The 18,256-nt window shown below is 51.2% G+C and overlaps 1 protein-coding gene across 1 annotated transcript; it reads left to right on the top strand.

Annotated features, from left to right (window-relative positions):
• Window positions 1–4,854: 4,854 nt before the first annotated feature.
• PDIA3 (protein disulfide isomerase family A member 3) lies at window positions 4,855–18,256 on the top strand. The gene is made up of 13 exons (XM_074966722.1): window positions 4,855–5,091; window positions 7,375–7,453; window positions 8,884–9,001; window positions 10,232–10,339; window positions 11,927–12,056; window positions 12,723–12,839; window positions 13,450–13,575; window positions 14,425–14,607; window positions 15,216–15,324; window positions 15,557–15,685; window positions 16,840–16,919; window positions 17,601–17,658; window positions 18,034–18,256. Exons 1-13 carry the CDS (start codon window positions 4,943–4,945, stop codon window positions 18,148–18,150), a joined length of 1,503 nt encoding a protein of 500 aa, XP_074822823.1. The 5' UTR covers window positions 4,855–4,942; the 3' UTR covers window positions 18,151–18,256.

The following is an 18,256-nucleotide window of genomic DNA, read 5'->3' as shown; positions in this document are numbered from 1 at the left end:
ACCCCTCGGATGGAGATAAAGGAGCTGCCGGTCATATCGGAGCCCTCGGAGGCGGCGCAGGAAGGCGTGCGCCAATATGCTCCATGCCGGACTACCTGCACCATAAAGGAGCCTCTGCAGGGCCTGGAGGCGGAAGACATGGACCTGAGTGCGGAGACACTTCAGGCCCTGCCCTCCCTCCTCCAGGGGCAGATGGAGAACCCCTGCAGAGACCCAGTGCAGTCCTGACCAGAAGAACTCCAGAATCAATTTCCGGAGGTTGGCCAGGAAATCCGGGGCCGGGACCAGGGTGTTGAGCCGGTACCAGAGCATGGACAGGACTAGCTGATTGAGCACCAGTGCCCGCCCTCGAAAGGACAGACACCGGAACAGTCCCGTCCATCTCCGGAGCCGCTCTGTCACCCTGCCCTCTAAACCTTGCCAGTTCTCTGGCGGAGACGGATGCGTGGCAGAAAGGTAAACGCCGAGATAGAGCAGCGGACCCGTGCTCCACCGGATGGCTTGAAGCGCGGGTGGGAGGGAGCTCGCCTGCCGCCAGTCCCCTACCACCAAGCCAGAGCTCTTGACCCAGTTGACCCGGGTGGAGGAGGCTGCTGAGTACACAGCCTGGCAAGCCTCCACCCGCGCCAAGTCGCCCGGGTCCTGGACCACGAGGAGTACATCGTCGGCATATGCCGACAGGACCAGCCGCAGCTCCGGCTCCCGTAGCGCCAACCCCGTCAACCTCCTGCGGAGGAGACAGAGGAAGGGCTCGATCGCCAGAGCGTACAGCTGGCCCGAGAGGGGGCACCCCTGCCGTACTCCTCGCCCGAAGCTGACCGGTTCGGTCAGGGTCCAGTTGAGCCTGACCAGACACTCTGCGGAGGCGTACAGCACCTGGAGAAAACCCACAAACCGGGGACCCAAGCCAAACGCTCGCAGAGTGCCCAGGAGATACCCGTGATCCACCCTGTCGAACGCCTTCTCCTGATCCGGGGACAGGAGGGCGAACGACAGACCGTCCCTACACCCGAGTTCCAAAAGGTCCCGGAACAGATATAGGTTGTCGAAGATGGTGCGGCCCGGGACGGTGTAGGTCTGGTCTGGGTGGATCACGTCCGCCAGCACGGACCCTAGCCGCAGCGAGATGGCTTTCGCTACGACCTTATAGTCTGTGCTGAGGAGCGAGACGGGACGCCAATTTCGTAAATCGCGGAGGTCCCCCTTCTTTGGCAATAAGGCGAGCACGGCTCGCCTGCACGAAAGAGGGAGGACCCCGCTCTGCAAAGACTCGGCCCAGACGGTAACTAAGTCTGGGCCGAGGACGTCCCAGAACGCGCGGTAGAACTCCACGGTCAGCCCGTCCATGCCCGGAGTTTTATTGGTGGGCATGCGGCGGAGGGCTTCCGAGAACTCGGCCAGAGTGAGAGGCAGCTCTAGCCGGTCTCGGTCGCCCACGCTGACCGTCGGGAGTTCGTCCCAGAGCACTCTGCAAGCGTTAGGATCAGTCGGATCCGGGGAGAAAAGGCCTGCGTAGAAGGCCCTGGCCCTCCCGCACATCTCCACCGGATCCATGAGGGGGGTGCCGTCCTCTGCGAGGAGGCAAGTGACGTGCATCTTGGCCCCCCTCTTTTTCTCCAGGGCGTAGAAGAAGCGGGAGCCGCGATCCATCTCCCGAAGGAGGCGGATGCGGGATCGAACAAAAGCACCCCGGGCCCGATGGTCCTCGAGGGCCCGGAGCTCCTCCCGCTTCTCCCGGCACGCTCCGCAGAGGGATGGATCCTCGGGGCTGGCGGCCAGACGCCTATCCAGCTCTAAGACCTCCCGTTCCAACTGCCCTATCGCCGCATCCCTCCGTCGGCTGGCGCCCCGGGTGTAGTCACGGCAGAAGAGCCGGGCGCGCACCTTCCCTAGGTCCCACCACCGCCGCGCCGAGGGAAAGGCACGTCGCTGCCCTCGCCAGGCCAACCAGAACTCCCGGAAGGATGCCACGAAGCCCACGTCCTCCAACAAGCTGTTATTAAAATGCCAATAGGCCGGCCCCGGCCTCTCTGCACAGAGAGAGACCGTCACGGTGGCCAGGTGATGATCGGAGTTCCTGGTGCCAGTCCCACCTGGCCTCTCCTCAGTCCTTTGTTCCCTGGCTGGTCAAACACAGGTAGCAAATGTCCCAGAGATTGGGTTTGCCATTGTGTTCACAGACTCTCCATTGACCTGGGTCCCAAATTCGAGACAGTTAGTCATCCATCATGCCTGCATCTCTGGGCCTCACTAGAGAAAATAGCTCTTTTCCACCCCAAAGTGACAATGCAGCATATAGGGGAAACTGAGGCACACACAGTATTTATACAAAATATTAACGTTCCTCACTTCATCACACCCTCACTGTTTCACAGGATACTGAAGGCCAGGGCCAAGTCTATTAATTGTGCTTGCCTAAGAGGTCTGACTGGGTTCAGCAGCTGCCATTCTTCCCATTAAGAATCTGCAATCAGTGATGAATGTAATGACTAGACAGCCTTCTTAAAACCCAAATGATTGTTTCCTTTGCAGTAGGAACAATGCATAAAAGGATTAAAAACAGTCTATCTATCTTACCTAATGCACACCAGCCTCTGGCAGTAACCAGGCAGACCTCCCTTCTTCTGACACCCTCCAGTGGACATCTTAGTCTGGTTCCTCTAAATCAGTGGTTCTCAACCAGGGATATGCAGAGCTCTTCCACAGGGTACATCAACTCATCTAGATATTTGCCTAGTTTTACAACATGCTATATAAAAAGCACTAGTAAAATCAATACAAACTAAAATTTCATCCAGACAATGAGTTGTTTATACTGCTCTATACACTGAAATGTAAGTACAATATTTATATTCCAAATAATTTATGTTATAATTATGTGGTAAAAATGAGAAAGTCAGCAATTTTTCAGTAATAGTGTGCTGTGACACTTTTGCATTTTATGTCTGATTTTGTAAGCTAGTAGTTTTTAAGTGAAATGAAACTTGGGGTACACAAGACAAATCAGACTCCTGAAAGGGGTACAGTAGTCTGGAAAGATTGAGAGCCACTGCTCGAAACAACTTCCCCTCTCAATGTTCATCTTTAAACTACTGTTGGCCTTTTGAGCTTGCTAGTTCCTATACTTCGGCCATCCTGGTCAAAACCAGTTTCATAACTTGGCTGGAGCAAGGAGGTGGAATCTTCTGATCTTACTAGTCTGGACAGTCTTTCTTAACAACTCTGAAGTGTTTACCAAGAGGTGGGGCTTATCTTGACCATTTGTTTCCCTTCCTCTTTGTTTTTCCTGACAGCCTCTATTAAACTAAACAAACATATTCATGCAGTACATATTCCACTAACCATATCATAATGCGACTATACAAATCCATGGTATGCCCACACTTTGAATACTGCATGAAGATCTGGTCACCCCATCTCAAAAAAGATCTATTGGAATTAGAAAAGGTACAGAAAAGGGCAACAAAAATGATTAAGGGTATGGAATGGCTTTTATATTAGGAGAGATTAAAAAGACTGAGGCTTTTCAGCTTGAAAAAGAGATGATTAAGTGAGGATATGATAGAGGTCTATAAAATCATGACTTGTGTGGAGAAAGTGAATAAGGAAGTGTTATTTACCCCTGCACATAACACACAAATCAGGGGTCACCCAATGAAATTAACAGGCAGCAGGTTTAAAACAAACAAAAGGAAGTACTTCTTCACACAATGCGCAGTCAACCTGTGGAACTCATTGCCAGGGGATGTTGTGAAGGCCAAAACTATAATGGGGTTCAAAAAAGAACTATGGAGGATCGGTTCATCAATGGCTATTAGTCAACATGGCCAGGGCTGCAACCCCATGCTCCGACTCTTCCTAGCCTCTATGAGAAGTTGGAAGTGGACAACAGGGACTGGCCCGTTGCATGCTCTGTTCACTCCCTCTGAAGCAAGTGGCATTGGCTACCGCTGGGAGACAGGATGCTGGGTAGACGGACCATGGGGCTGACCCCTATAGCTGTGCTCTTCACCGGACTGTATGCAACCTCACCGTGGCCACGGCGGTCGCAGGATGTTAGAGTGACAGGCTGGGTGAGGGAATCTCTTTATGGGGCCAGCTTCTGTGGCGGAGGGAGACAAACTGTTGAGCCCCCCAGAGCCCGCCCTCAGCCCAGCGCCCCTGAAGAGCGTGACAGCGCCCCTCCGGCGGCAGCAGACGCTGGGGCCGTGGCCGCTGTTCCCGCCCCCGCCTGGTCTCGCCGCCCAGGGCGGCACGCGGGACTCGCGCCGCCTCCCCAGGGTCCCGCTGAAGCGCCCGCGCAGCGACGGGAACCGCGGGCGCGTCTCGCCCCGACTCGGGGCGCGGGTTACTTCGGGCCAGGGCCAGTGGCGGGGCCCCCCTCGCCCAGGACACGTCCCTCCCGGGGCGGGGCAGCGCCTCCCTCCACCTGAGGCCGAGTCAGGCTCGCCCGGGCTCGCCCCACAGACGGGCTACGAGCAGGGGCCGGCCCTCCCAGCGCAGCCGGGCCTGGCTCGGCCCCGGCTCTTCCCTGGAGAGCCGGCCCAGGAAGGGGGGGCGGGGGGCCCGCCCGGGGAGCCCGCGAACTGGCGGGGGCTGTAAGGCCCGGGGACGGTCCCCACGGTGCCTGCCCGCCCCCAAGCCCAGCGTTGCCATGGCACCCAGCTGCCCAGGGGCGCGCGGGACACGACCTCCGCTCAGCCTCTGCGCTGGCGACCCAGCCCATTTATAGGGCACGGGCCGCGGGGGAGGGCTCTGAGGTCCCCAAGCCCCGCCCATCTTCCGTGACGCGATACTCGGGCGCCAATGGGGAGCTGCCACACTCCAGATCCGGTTCGGGGGCGGGACTTCCGGCCCTGCCAAGGCCGCTCGAGTGGAGTCCGGCCGCCGCCGCGGAGGGAGCGAAGCAGGAGCCGCCCGCCCCGACTCGCCGCTGCCCGCCATGGCTCTGCCCAGGTCGCTGCTGCTGTTCCTGGCCCTCGGCCCCTGCGCGGGCCGCGCCTCCGACGTGCTGGAGCTCGGGGACTCGGACTTCGAGAGCGGCCTGGCCGAGCGCCCGGGGCTGGTGCTGGTGGAGTTCTACGCGCCCTGGTGAGCCGGCCGGGCCGGGGGGCCTGTCGCGCCCTGGTGAGCCGGCCGGGCCGGGGGGCCTGTCGGGCCGGGCCCTTGGCGGGAGCCCCGCGCCGCGTGGTGGCCGAAGCGCGCCGGGAAGGGGCGACGCCGCTGCCCCTTCGTGCGCCGGGACCGGGAGAGCCGCAGCACGGGCCTGACGCTGTTCAGGGCAGCGAACCGCCCCGCGTCGACAAGCCCCTGGGTCTCCGCCGCTCTGTGGGGAGCCGGACCTCCTGGCCGCGGCGGAGCCGGCTCCTCCCTTAGCAGCCCTTGCTGGGCGCCCTGCGGTGGGCGGCCGCCTCTTGGCATTCACCCCCCCCCCCGGTTGGCTTTTAGTCCCACCCCTTGTGGGGTGACAAAATCCGACAAAACCGAATGTCCAGCGTGCAGCCCTTGATTCTGGGCCCAGTGGCGAGTCCATGCTGCTTTCTGGGCATCTTTATTCCTTTCTCAAGGGCTTCATGCTTCGAAGTGGCTGGTGGGGGACCCCCAGGCCCTCCCTCTACGCTGGGCTCCAGCACAGGGACCCTAGGACAGGCAATCAAGGCTTACTCTGGCAGACTCTTTGCTGCTTGTTGCCTTGTCTTTTTCCAAAATACAAAACAAAAGTCACTGGTAAGTGCAGTGTTATCGCAACTTACTTTAAACAGGGTGTTTGCAGTATATGATGGTAGACTACTTCTAACTTAATCTGATAAAACACTGGGTTCTGTGGTATCAAACAATTCTTAGTTGGAAATTGGACACCTTAAAATAAGGGTCTGTGTTCTCTAGCTTAAGATAAGGGACTGTGTTCTGCATTTCTAGGAAGTACTAACTGCTTGCTTTACTTGCGGACTTGACACAATTTTCTAATTGAACTGCCTGGTATAGAATGAGAACTACAACTTCCATCATGCATTAGGTTGCAGGAAGATGAGGAGGATCTCTGCTGTGGTGTCTGCTTTTAATTGGTTAGAAAATGGGTTTTTGTTTGCAAGTCATTGGTGAAATAGGAGTGATCCCATTTTGATGTATTATCTTATACTTTTGAATTAGTATCCAGCTTCAAAAATATGCAGGACTTCCTAAAAGATCCCTTCCACTCTATGGAATAGTGAATAAGTCAGCAGCTCACTGAGTACATTTGTTTGGCTAGACAAATGTATTAACACCTTGTTTGTGACAAATGGAACAGCAAATCTTGGTCACTTACACAGATCCTTTTGAATTAAGGAGAAAATACTAGCTCATGAACAAGCTTTCATTAGTTAAATTGCTTGAGGGAGGCAGAGCAAAAGAAACCTAGGATTTCTAGGAACTTTGGAACTGGATGTCTTGGATATAGTCCCCTTCATTCTGTGCCACTAGCTATTGCAATATCTATCTCGCTACATGTTGCCAGAAGATGGAAAGCTACAGTGTGTGGTGGATAATGCTATTGGCACCAGAAGATGGTTGACTAATGTTGCCATTTTGTTACTTTGGGTTACTGATTAGCTGGGATGATTAAAATAGTGGTTTATTTTTACTTTAAGTTCTGTAAGGAGTTACTTAACTTGCAGGATTATTAAAATGAATTTAACTTACCTGTTGCTGAAAATGTCAGACCTCTGTAAACTAGACAGCAGTTCACTGGGTGACAAAGCTGCAAATACAAGGTGTTTCAGGCCTGTATTAAGCATCAAATTATATCATGGTTCTGTGGTTAGTGTGAGAATTAAGTTATGGAATCTTCAGGTATTCTTACATTTACCTTAAGTCTTGTTCCTGTATATCTTCTACTGCAATGGATAGAAAGTCAGGACATGGCAAGTCCATTCACAGTAGGTAAATATGTTGATTGGATGATTCATGAATATTCGGTTTCAGACTTAATTCCACTCATCTCAGTGGGCAGGAGTTAAATTGCAGTGCTTAGTACTAATGTTTGTTGGGCATCTGTAGGAAGACAATAGTGCGCTGGCATGTATTCTAGCGAATAGAGTAAAGTCTCTGGGAAGATCAACGCTTTTTTTTTTTTTTTCCTTCCCACTCTGGTCAAGTAGGGGAACTCCAAAATGTTGGGAAGGAATAATGTCAATGTGACTTATCCCATCTCTTTCCCTCAGCCCTTGTCTGAGCTCCAAGTTGAAAATCTTTCCAGTAAGCCTCATTGTTTCTATGAAGGCTGTTTGGGTCGGTTGTGTGTGACCGTGTGGAGATCCTGGTAAATGGAAACATCGCATCTGTCCAATTGCAGGGAGGCTTTTCCTTGTAACCGAACTGTCACTTCCCCTTCAGGTGTGGGCACTGCAAACGACTAGCCCCGGAGTACGAGGCTGCTGCTACCAGACTGAAAGGAATTGTCCCTCTAGTAAAGGTATGGACCTAGCCTGAGTTCATGGTTCTGTGACAAGTTACCTGCTCTGACTGGGCTGCAACCATCTTTGTGGCAGCAGATTTTTACACTTACAGTCCACTTACTAAAAGTTTGTGTTTGGGGCTGTACCCTGACTAGTGCATCCAGTGTTTCCATGGCGATTTAGGGTCTGACTTAATTTCCTCTGTTTCATAAATGTGAGGGGGTGGGTTTCTGTTCTGCTCCATTTGGAGGGAATAGTCTACAGAGCTCCGAGTCCTCCTGCCCCAGATCTTAAGCAGATTTCCTCCACTGAAGGCAGTATTGTGCAAGTAGTGTGCTGTCTGCCTCTGGAGCGCTAGGCATTCATTGCTGTCAAGAGGATTGGTCTGTTCCTGTATAGGGCAAGCTAGAGAGCCCGTCCCTTTACTGCTGCAATGAAATACCCTTTTTTGTACACTACTACTCAGGGCTTGGGAAAAACAAAGGACATGTATCTGCAGGCATTATATGCAGTAAATGATACTCTCAAACCCTGGGTTTAGGGGATTTTGAGGCCTAATGCACTTGCATCTCCTGCCTCTCCCTTTGCACTGTGCAGAACACTAGAAAAGAGTCTGTATCCCTGCATGCAAACAAACTCCTTCCTCATTAAGTCGTGATGGAGAAGCTCTCCTAGGCCCTACTCAGCTCACTCCAGGGGGCCAATGTAGGGATGTGCCTTACAGCACTGCCTTGAGGCAGAGGGCTGCTATAAAGGGAAGCTTTCTTGTGAGGTGGTTAAGAAGTACAGGGAACCCTATCACTGTTTCACTTGTACAACTCCACTAAGCCAGTACCTCATTGCAGTCTCTTCACACCATCCAGTCCCAGTTTACTCGTATCAGTCCCTCTGGGCATGGGGAGCGTTCTTCGGTTTCAGCCATCTCTAGGCACTGTTACATTGAGTGATGAAAGGAATTTTAGGGTTATCAGTGGAGTCTCTCACATTGCATCCGGTGCACTTTAGTCTCTCCTGTAGTGTCCCAGCATGTACTTCCCTAGCCCTGTTAGCCAGGTTAAGTCTTCAGATCTCCCAAAGTCCATGTCCCAGCCACCCTGTGGGTGCACTAGATCTGGCCTATAAGCTGCCATGGGCATGGATAGTCTGCTCCATATTTTTTTAGAGCACTGATTGCATGTTCCGCAAATAAAGGAATACAGGGTGCCAGCCGAAGCTTGCTTTTGTTCCTGTAACTTTCTGCCAGAAGTCTTCTCCCTGTGGATAGACACTTTGCCTTTTAATGCCCTGTTGAGGTTGCATTTCTCTGCTTCATAGGATTATGTGGTGGGCCCTCTATGGGGAAGCTGCCTTGTGCTGCTTCTGATTTCTGCAGCAGAGGAGTTTGTGCTGCGTGCCAACACTGCATGAATGTGATGGTGTGTTAAGGAGCAGTATTTCTCTTCTTCAGGTTGACTGTACAGCAAACTCAAACACCTGTAACAAATATGGAGTCAGCGGCTATCCCACCCTGAAGGTTTTCAGGGATGGTGAAGAGGCAGGTGCCTATGATGGGCCCAGGACAGCAGGTAAGGATCCCGGTATGGTGCTGCAGCACTTTCCCATCTGGATTGAATTTGACTTGTTGCCATGAAGATGGGAGTGTCCTGGCTGCATGGCAGTACTAGGCTCAACTTACTTGTCTGCCTGGTGGTGGGAGGGATGGGGGTAGAAGCCCTGGATACTTGAGTATATAATTGGTTCCTGGTAAAGATGAGGCACTGCAAGTCTGCCTTGTCCACAACGTCTGATCAGCAGTGGGAGAGATCCAGTGGCCAAAAGACACAGGAAGGAGAGAATATTGCTGCATGTTGAGTGTACCAGATTGCTGAATGTATCTGCCTGTCTCTGAAATTCTACTGCAGTGTAGCTGTTGCCCAGGGCTTGTTGCTTAGTGCAGTGATCTCAGCCAGTGGTATGCAGAGGTCTTCCAGGAGGTATATCAACTCACCTAGATATTTGCTTAGTTTTATAACAAGTTACATTAAAAGCACTTGCAAAATCAGTAGAAACTAAAATTTTCTACAGACTATGACCTGTTTATACTGCTCTCTGTACCATACACTGAAATGTAAGTGCAATATTTCTATTCCAATTGATTTATTTTGTAATTGTAGGGTAAAAATGAGTCAGCAGTTTTTCAGTAAGTGTGCTGTGACATTTTTGTGTATTTAGGTGTGGTTTTGTAAGCAAGTAGTTTTTAAGCAAGGTGAAACTTGGGGTACACAAGACAGATCAGACTCTTGAAAGGGGTACAGTAGTCTGGAAAGGTTGAGAGCCACTGGTTTAGTGCTCCAAGGTCAGGTTACAGAGTAGACACAAAGACACTCTGTTTATGTAATGCCTTGTGATGAGCATTGTGCACTGGTCTCTTGAAACTTGCAAGTCTTTTGACTCCTTATGTAACTGCACTGGTAGCTAGGGGAGGAAGGCTTTACATTTGCATGGTAAACTTTGCAATTCTTCAGGAAGAATTGGGGGTGAATAGGTCCTGCTGGGATGTTGATGCTCTGGGAATCCTCTATGGATCTCTTCCAGCTCAACATGCTTTCATGGAAGTTCCATTGTGGGGCTGGGATGCATAAATATTTGTATTACAGTAGTGCTTAGAGACTTGGCTGGGGTCCCATTTAGCTAAGTACTGAACAGGCATATGGTGCTGAAACAATCCCTCTCCTAAAAGCATAGAATCAGTCTCCTAGAACTCCATAAAACCATCACTCTAACACTGCTGTATGCTTCTCTTCCTTCTTCCTCAGATGGGATTGTCAGTCACCTCAAGAAACAGGCAGGACCTGCCTCAGTGGCTCTCCACTCTGTGGCAGATTTTGAAAAATTCATCAGTGATAAAGATGCTTCTGTGGTGGGTGAGTAGTACAAGCCAACACAGCCTTTAAACTACATTGGATAGTTTGTCCTGGGGGAAGTCTGTCTTTCAAGTCCTCCAAGCCCCTACAAAGCATGTTGCTACTGCTCTCAGAAACTTGTAAATAGCTGGAGATCTCTCCGTGAACTTACGGATCCACCAGTCCCCATCCCACTCCTTCTCTCCCATCTCTCCCCACTTGCTGGAATCTGATCGCCTTGGGCTCTTGGAGCCAAACATGAACATCAAGCATTATATCACAAGATGCCTCCAGAGTATCCTGATTTCAAGTCATGATCTGATGATGGCATATGGATGATACCAAAACATCCTTCCCCATCACTCATGCAGATCCACTGACACCCACTCTAACTGGGTAAGTATCTTAGACCAGTATTTCTCAACCTTTGTGATACCAGGGAATGGCTTGCTGCCTTGCTAAACTGTGTCAGGGTCCCAGGGTGCGGTCCACGGAACAGTTGTTGAGAAACCCTCCTTAGACAGTGGCGTCCAAAAAAATATCTGGAAGAGTCACCAGTATAGCCGGTGAAATAGCCTCAAAACTGCTGGTGCTGGACTATTAAGGTTAACAAGGCAAGCACCCCGCTTAGCTGAGAATAATGCCTTGGTGAACAGTTCTGGATGATGCATCACAAGGCTTTGCTTTTTCTTTCGGGGTAAGGTTCGTGCTAGAGCACTGGTTAGGCACCTGCAGATGTATTTAAAATGTGAAGAAATAGCCAGGTCTCCCGAAGGACCCTGTTCTGACTTCATCCCCTGGGGGCAATATACTGTACCCAGTCATACCTGACACATGCAGGGATGGCTGTCACATCAGCCTTGTAGCACTCAACAGTCTCGCCACATTAGCCTGACTCAGGTCATCGCAACAGCAGCTCTGCTAATCCAAGGAACATTTCAAATGGGAGCTTGAAGGAGACCAGAACTCAGTGGAAAAACTGCCTTCTGACTCCTGTGGAGTAATGCTATAGGGCAGGGGTTCTCAAACTTTGTGGCACAGTGACCCTCTTCTGACAACAAAAATTATTACATGACCCTGGGATGGGTATCGAAGCCCGAGTCCCACCACCCACCCAAGGCTGTGGGGCTCCAGACTTCAGCCCGGAGCCCAAATAAGTCTAAGCCAGCCCTGGTGACCCCATTAAAATGGGGTCGTAACCCATTTTGGGGTCCTGACCCACAGTTTGAGAACCAGTGCTATAGGGCACTGCCTCGGTCCAGATCCCAGCTGCCCAGCATGCAGCTCCATCTCTGGCTGCAAGTGGCAAACTTGGTGCCCAGAGGGCTGCAGTCTTCTGGGCTGGGGATTGAGCTGGATGTACTCCCAAAGAAAGCTGCTTGGCTCCTGCTGGGGCAGAAAGAAGGAAGGAAATGCTGGTGTATTTCTAAAGGAACACAGGGAAATTGAACCTTGCTAAACAGAAGGAGTTGAGCTGGGCAGAGAAGAGCCCATTCGGAAGTGACAGATTCTCAAGCAGAGTAAATACAGAAGAGTTGAGTCAAACAGGGAAATGGCATGTGCTGAGGCAGAGTTTCTGTAGAGTCCCCGTGTCTCTCTCTGTTGCAGGCTTCTTCAAAGATGCATTTGGTGATGCTTATTCAGAGTTCATGAAAGCAGCCAGCAACCTAAGAGAGAGCTACCGCTTTGCACATACCAGCGAGGAGGAGCTGATACAGAAGTATGAGGCAGATGGAGAGTAAGTGGCTCAGTGTACACATGGTTCTTGTTGGGGAAGCAGGGACAACCTCAAAGACACCTCTCAGACAGCTGTGCTTTGGAAAGTGAATTCCTTTCATAGCTTCCCATGTGGGCCAAGACCAAATGAGGTTAATCTTTCTAAAATCAGTACTGTTGGGTCCAGCTGGAAATCCCTTCAGACCAGCCTGCCTATGTCCTGCTGTTGGGCACTTGAGACCCTTGAGCCATAAACTACAGTGAGTGGGTCACAGTTCTTGTGGAGGGGCGGGGGAGAGAAGCTGACCTATAAACACTTGTAAGGTCTCCCTGACCTGCTGGGCTGGTGTATGCGTGTCAGACTCCTGCCTCACATGGAAAGTACTGTACCAGAAGGACCTAAATTGGCTTTTCAAGCCTGGCTGTTTGTTCCCTTATTGCCCAACCTATTCTTCCCTTGTCACCACGGGGTGGGGGTTGTTTACTTGTTAACTGCCAGAAATCGTGCTGCTTTTTCTGGCTAGTAGCATAAGGCTTGGCCAGGTGGCTGAGGTACAGGTAGCTTTGTTCAGGACCTGGATGATTCCACTGTGTACTTGGAAAGGTGTCGACCAGTCGTCTTGCCCCCTTATCCCCATACTGCTAGTTCCTTCAGCTGTTTCATGTTGTGCTCTCCACCTCTGTCCAGGGGTGTTATCTTATTCCGTCCTCAACGCCTGGCAAATAAATTTGAGGACAGTACTTTGAGGTACACAGAGGACAAAATCACCAGTGGCAAGATCAAGAAGTTTCTCCAGGAGAACATGTGAGTGGTGTCTCACTTCCATCTCAGGGCTTGGGTGGGTGATAGAGTTCAGCTAAATTCCCTAGACTGTGAGCAGTCTGGCTTCAGCCCTATTGCCTGGGCATGGCTAGTAGCACTGCCTCTGGGCTACTAAATTCTAGCTGATCTTAGGGGTTCTTCTCTTCTAATGGAACACACAGAATAGTTGGCTTGTGGGCACTTAGTGCACTGCAGGTCCATCATTCATTCTCAAGAATGAGATTTCTATGTGGGTTTTTCCTCTGCACTAACCATGGCTGCTGGGCACTTGATCTAGCATTCCAGTAACCTGGTTTGCTCATTTGATTTTAGGTCAGTTTTTGTCACAAATAAAAGTAGGTCCCTAATTTGATCAAAACCTGTGTGTAACTTTGTGTGTCCAGCTACAGTAGCAGAACCCCACAAACTGGCCTCATGCACGAATGAGCTATTTGAAGAAAACACTTTTCAAATAGGCCTGCTGGATATCGGCAATTGTATGGATCCTGTGATCTTGGATGAGAACGAGACTGTGCTAGGACAAGGTTATTTCTGAGTGGGGAGGAAGGGCTCAGATAGACGCAGGGGTTGCTAACTACTACTTTGTTGATAGTTTTGGCATCTGTCCACATATGACGGAAGATAACAAAGACTTGATCCAAGGGAAGGACTTGCTGGTGGCTTATTATGACGTGGACTATGAGAAGAATGCCAAGGGCTCCAACTACTGGCGCAACAGGTAAGCAGAGGGAGATGGATCCTAATCCACAATCTTCCTCCCTTCTGCAGTGCCCTGTTTTGGTGGATTCCTGTGGTTTATCTGGCAGAACGCTGTCTCCAGTGTCCAAACTCAGAAATCATTTCTGGGACTCTAGTAAATTCTCCCTTCACTTGGCTCTGTCTACAGGGTGTGTTCTCACTACAAGTAGAGAGGCATTGCAGGCCACCATCCTGTTCCTTGAAATGTTGCTTCTGATTCTGGAAAACTGACTCTCCCAGCTTGTGCTTCTGTAGCAAGCAGTTGGTGTTTCCATAGGTTCCAGGAGCCAGCTAACATGTCTGGAGCATTAATTCAGCATCAGGTGTAGACAGTGCATTTGGCATGCTTATCAGGAGCTCTGATTCCTTTATCTGTCCATACTAAAGTTGCTTGACTGAGGCCCAGAACAACTAATCTTGCTGAGGAGGCTCATGCTTGATTCCATTTTTTGTACTCCACCTTACTGGGACTTGATTCCCTATGCAGTGCTGCAGCCACAGGAGACCTGGTTGATCAGAGCTGACTGATGGTTTATAGGGTATTCAGTGCAAAATGTAGACTTGTTGAAGCTATGCATCGGGAGATCCCTAGTTTACACCCAGTTTAGTAGCATGTTTTTCTTTACTGTTTCTCCAACTGCATTTTCATGTTACTTCTCTTTGCAGAACCTCCTAACCAGCAGATCCCCCCCACTAATTCATGTTTCTAGCTGTTTTCCGTTTCAGCTTGAAAGAGGTCGTTCTCTTCCTCTCCCCAAGTGCTCTGTTGTCTTGGAGAAACTGTTTAATGTTCGTAGGTGTAACAGCACATTTCCTCTGCTTTACTCAGAGTGATGATGGTGGCACAGAAGTTCCTGGATGCTGGACACAAGCTCTACTTTGCTGTTGCTAGTAGAAAAACCTTTGGCCATGAGCTTTCAGAGTTTGGCCTGGACAGCAGCACAGGGGAGGTTCCTGTCGTTGCCATCAGAACTGCCAAGGGAGAGAAATATGTCATGCAGGAGGAATTCTCGTAAGTCCTGGGCGTGGCGCCCCCTCCTGGTCCAGTCACAGGCAAAGCCTTTCAGATACTACTACCCACCTGGGCTCATTGGGAGGACACCTAAGCGGGATGCTTGTGTGGCAGAGCAGTAGCTGTGGCTGTAGGCCAAGCTTGTCCCTGGGTAGTTACACACTATGGAAGGATTACATTAGGAGCTGCAAGCTCTAAGGTTTGAGGTTTTAATTCCAGGATACCTAAAAAGTAGAGACCGGGGTAGAAAATAACATGAGACTGAACAGGTGAAAGAGTGAATACCTAAAATAAAGGGCATGGGAGACTGGGTGGGAGGTGGCCTATCTCCTGGGTGGGAGGAGCGTGGGTGGCAGGAAGCCTGACTTACCAGGGTGAACATGTGCACCAGGCAGACTTTCCCAAAATCCTGGAGGTTGGCACGTGGCTCTTGTGCCCTGGGTCATCTGGGGGAGTTAGAGCCCTGGGTTAGCACTGAGGATCTGAGTCATTTTCTTCAGTGTGCTGCTGTCTGTGGGTAGAATAAAACTCCCTCGGGATTTGTAGGGTGCACTTGCTAGTTTTGTGTGCCAGATGGCTCTGAAATGTCACCCGTATTTGATTTGTAGCCGTGATGGGAAAGCTCTGAAGAGATTCTTGCAGGATTACTTTGATGGTAACCTGAAGAAATACCTGAAATCGGAGCCCATCCCTGAGAACAATGATGGCCCTGTGAAGGTAAGTGCAGCTGAGACATGCTATTCAGCCAAAGGCTGCATGTGGCTGTTGCCTCTCTCCAGCTAGAACACTGCATGTTGAGCTGACAGAAGTGTTCTGTGCAGGCTTCAAGGACCACTGCCTGCAGTTTGCTGCATGAGGATCAGGCTCACTTAGGTCAGAGCCTGGAGAGTGAGCATGTGGTTATTAACGTGCAGAAATGCTGCTCATCTGGAAAATTCAATCTTTCCAGGTGGTGGTTGCTGAAAACTTTGATGACCTTGTTAATGCAGAGGACAAAGACGTCCTGATTGAGTTCTATGCCCCATGGTGTGGCCACTGCAAGAACCTGGAGCCCAAGTACAAGGAACTTGGAGAAAAGGTAAGCTGGGAGCTCTTGCCTGCCAGCTTTGAAGGCAGCAGTCCTCCCCCAGAACTGAGCGGTCCCAGGGTCGTGCTCAGTTGGCCAAGCCATAAGGTGGCATGAATGTGCCTAAGGGGCCTCCTCTGACTGCTCTCTAAACTGGCACTGGTCAGTAAGCAGCTGGCTACTTCCACCCTCTAGTTACATTTGAGGTTGGGCAGCACCAGGAGCATCTCCTTTGGCTCTGGCCAGGGCACACCAGTATTCCCTGGTCAGTGACTGCATGTCTCCAGGTTACTGTCCTCTATCCAAACACTGCTGGGAGCTGGTCCCCAGGGAATCCTTCCTAGAAAGATGCCTGCCTGAGGGAAGGGTTGGCTGAATTGGCTCAGGTCTGGTCCCTTGGCTCCTGTAGTCCTCAGTTCTCTGGGACAGGGCGAAGGCACATGGGGACAAGCATAGGCAGCAACCAATTTAATCAAAGCACCAGAGGTGACAAGGTGGTGTAATGATGCTCCCACTCTGTAATATGGTAACATCCTGCTAAATAGAAAAATCTGATGAATCTATTTCTGTATAATGTCTTTAAACAGAAGTTTCCTGTTATGATTTTATTTCTGATCTTTATATGGCAAGGGTTTGTGAACTCGTTATACATTGTTGGAGGCAGCAACTCCCCCTGCTCACCCAGGAAGCCTTGGCCTTCTCTCCCACAGGCAATGTGTATGGGTGTAAGTTGGAAGGATAGCCTCCTAAAGGAGACCTGAGTCAGAGTTGTGAAACCTGGTTCCCAGACCCACAGGGGTACTCTGGAGAAGGCCTGAATGTTGTACCTGCCCATGTATCTCTAGGGCTAGCCTGGATATCAGACAGCAAGCTTGTGCCCTCCTTACTGCCCAGTCTCTCACGAGGACAAAGCTTGGACTCACTAGATTATTTGTATTACCATAGCCTTTGTACTAGGCGCTGTACAAATGAATGCTGCTGTCCCAGATCCTGCCCCAGCCTCCCCCAGCTGTTCTGATAGACATCTAGCCAAGAGCCCCCCTGTCTCCTCTTGGTCTTGGAACACACATTCCTGGTCCTAGTGGAACATGGGGGTCAACATCTTCCCCCAGTGTCCACAATACACTAGTGATAATCTGTTCACTAATGTGCTGTCCTACCAACAGCTCAGCAAAGACCCCAACATTGTCATAGCCAAGATGGATGCTACAGCCAATGATGTGCCTTCTCCATATGAAGTTCGAGGGTAAGAACTTCAGCTTGTATGATATTGGGTGGGGTGGCAGGGGAGAGTCCTGGCTACTGCCTCTAGCCAGTGACTATGCTACAGAAGGGCTAGGGAATCTCTCTGGTTTTTTTGCGGGTGGAGAGACTGGCTCTGATGGCAGCTGGGGGCTGATGTGCTTGTTATAGTCACTGGGAACTTGCTTGTCTTGCTTCTGAGCAGCTGTCAGCAGAAATTTAGACTTGGAGTAACCCAAACAAAAGCATCTGCCCTTGCTCCTGTGCAGGGTGTCGTGTATCCCAGCCATACCTGCACACAACTTCCTGAATGTCTCTGGCCCGCCCTTCCTTCCTTCTTCTGAGACTGTTCTTGAGGATGAAGAACTGCACTGGGCACCTGTCTTTCTGCAAACCTGAATCCAGGTGCTCAGTCAGCCCTGCTCCCAGGGCCAAACAGAAGGCGCTCATATCTCCTCCTGGGGCATGGCTTGCTACTGTTCTGGGCTTCCTCTGGCTGAAGGTGCCTTGAACTGCTTGTCCCTTGACTTGCGTGGCATAGACTCCATGCAACAGTGATTCTCCCCCTTCTGTGGCTCCAGGCAAACCTGGTGCCCTGCACAGTGAGTGCTAGACTCACTCCTGAGGGGTTGGGACCTGAAGAATGCGAAACACAGTGGAGGTGACATGTCTCTTCTCTCCCCAGCTTCCCCACTCTCTATTTTGCTCCAGCTGGTAACAAGCAGAATCCAAAGAAATATGAGGTGAGTGTCTGTTTCCTGCCCTGGGAGCTCTGTATGCAGGTTTCCTCCTTGCTACTATAGCTGTGGGCAGCACCCATCCAGCTGCATTCCTGCAGCTGAAGAGTGCTGTGGGGCCACGCAGGCCCCTGGGAACACTGCTCTGCACGTTGAGGGATGCCTGCACTGTAGCTGCATCTCTAGGACACATTGGTGCATCCTGCGGGAGAGCCTTAAAGGGCTCTTAGGGAAATGGTCTGGGGAAGCTTGGTCTCTCTTGAGGCAGTGAACACTCCCCATTTGGGGCCAGCAGGTCCAGATATTCCCGAGACCACAGGGAGTGTCAAAGCCAGGATCCTAGTGCTCAGCCCTGGCCTCATGCTCTTGTGCTGTTTGCAGGGGGGCCGGGAGGTGAGCGACTTCATTAGCTACTTGAAGCGGGAGGCGACCAGCCCCCCTGTGCTGCTGGAGGAGGAAAAGCCCAAGAAAAGGAAGAAGGCCCAGGAGGATCTGTAAAGCACCCAACTTACCAGTGTGTCAGAGGAGGAATTGTGGGGGCATTGGGGAAGCCCTGGGTGTCCTGGGGCCAGCTGTGGGGAGTGAAGAAACTGTGCCCAATGCA

The sequence above is a fragment of the Natator depressus genome, chromosome 10 (assembly GCF_965152275.1).
Source record: "Natator depressus isolate rNatDep1 chromosome 10, rNatDep2.hap1, whole genome shotgun sequence".
Classification (NCBI taxonomy): Eukaryota; Metazoa; Chordata; order Testudines; family Cheloniidae; genus Natator; species Natator depressus.
Note: the sequence above shows the minus strand (reverse complement) of the source record. Positions and strands in the feature narration are given on the sequence as shown.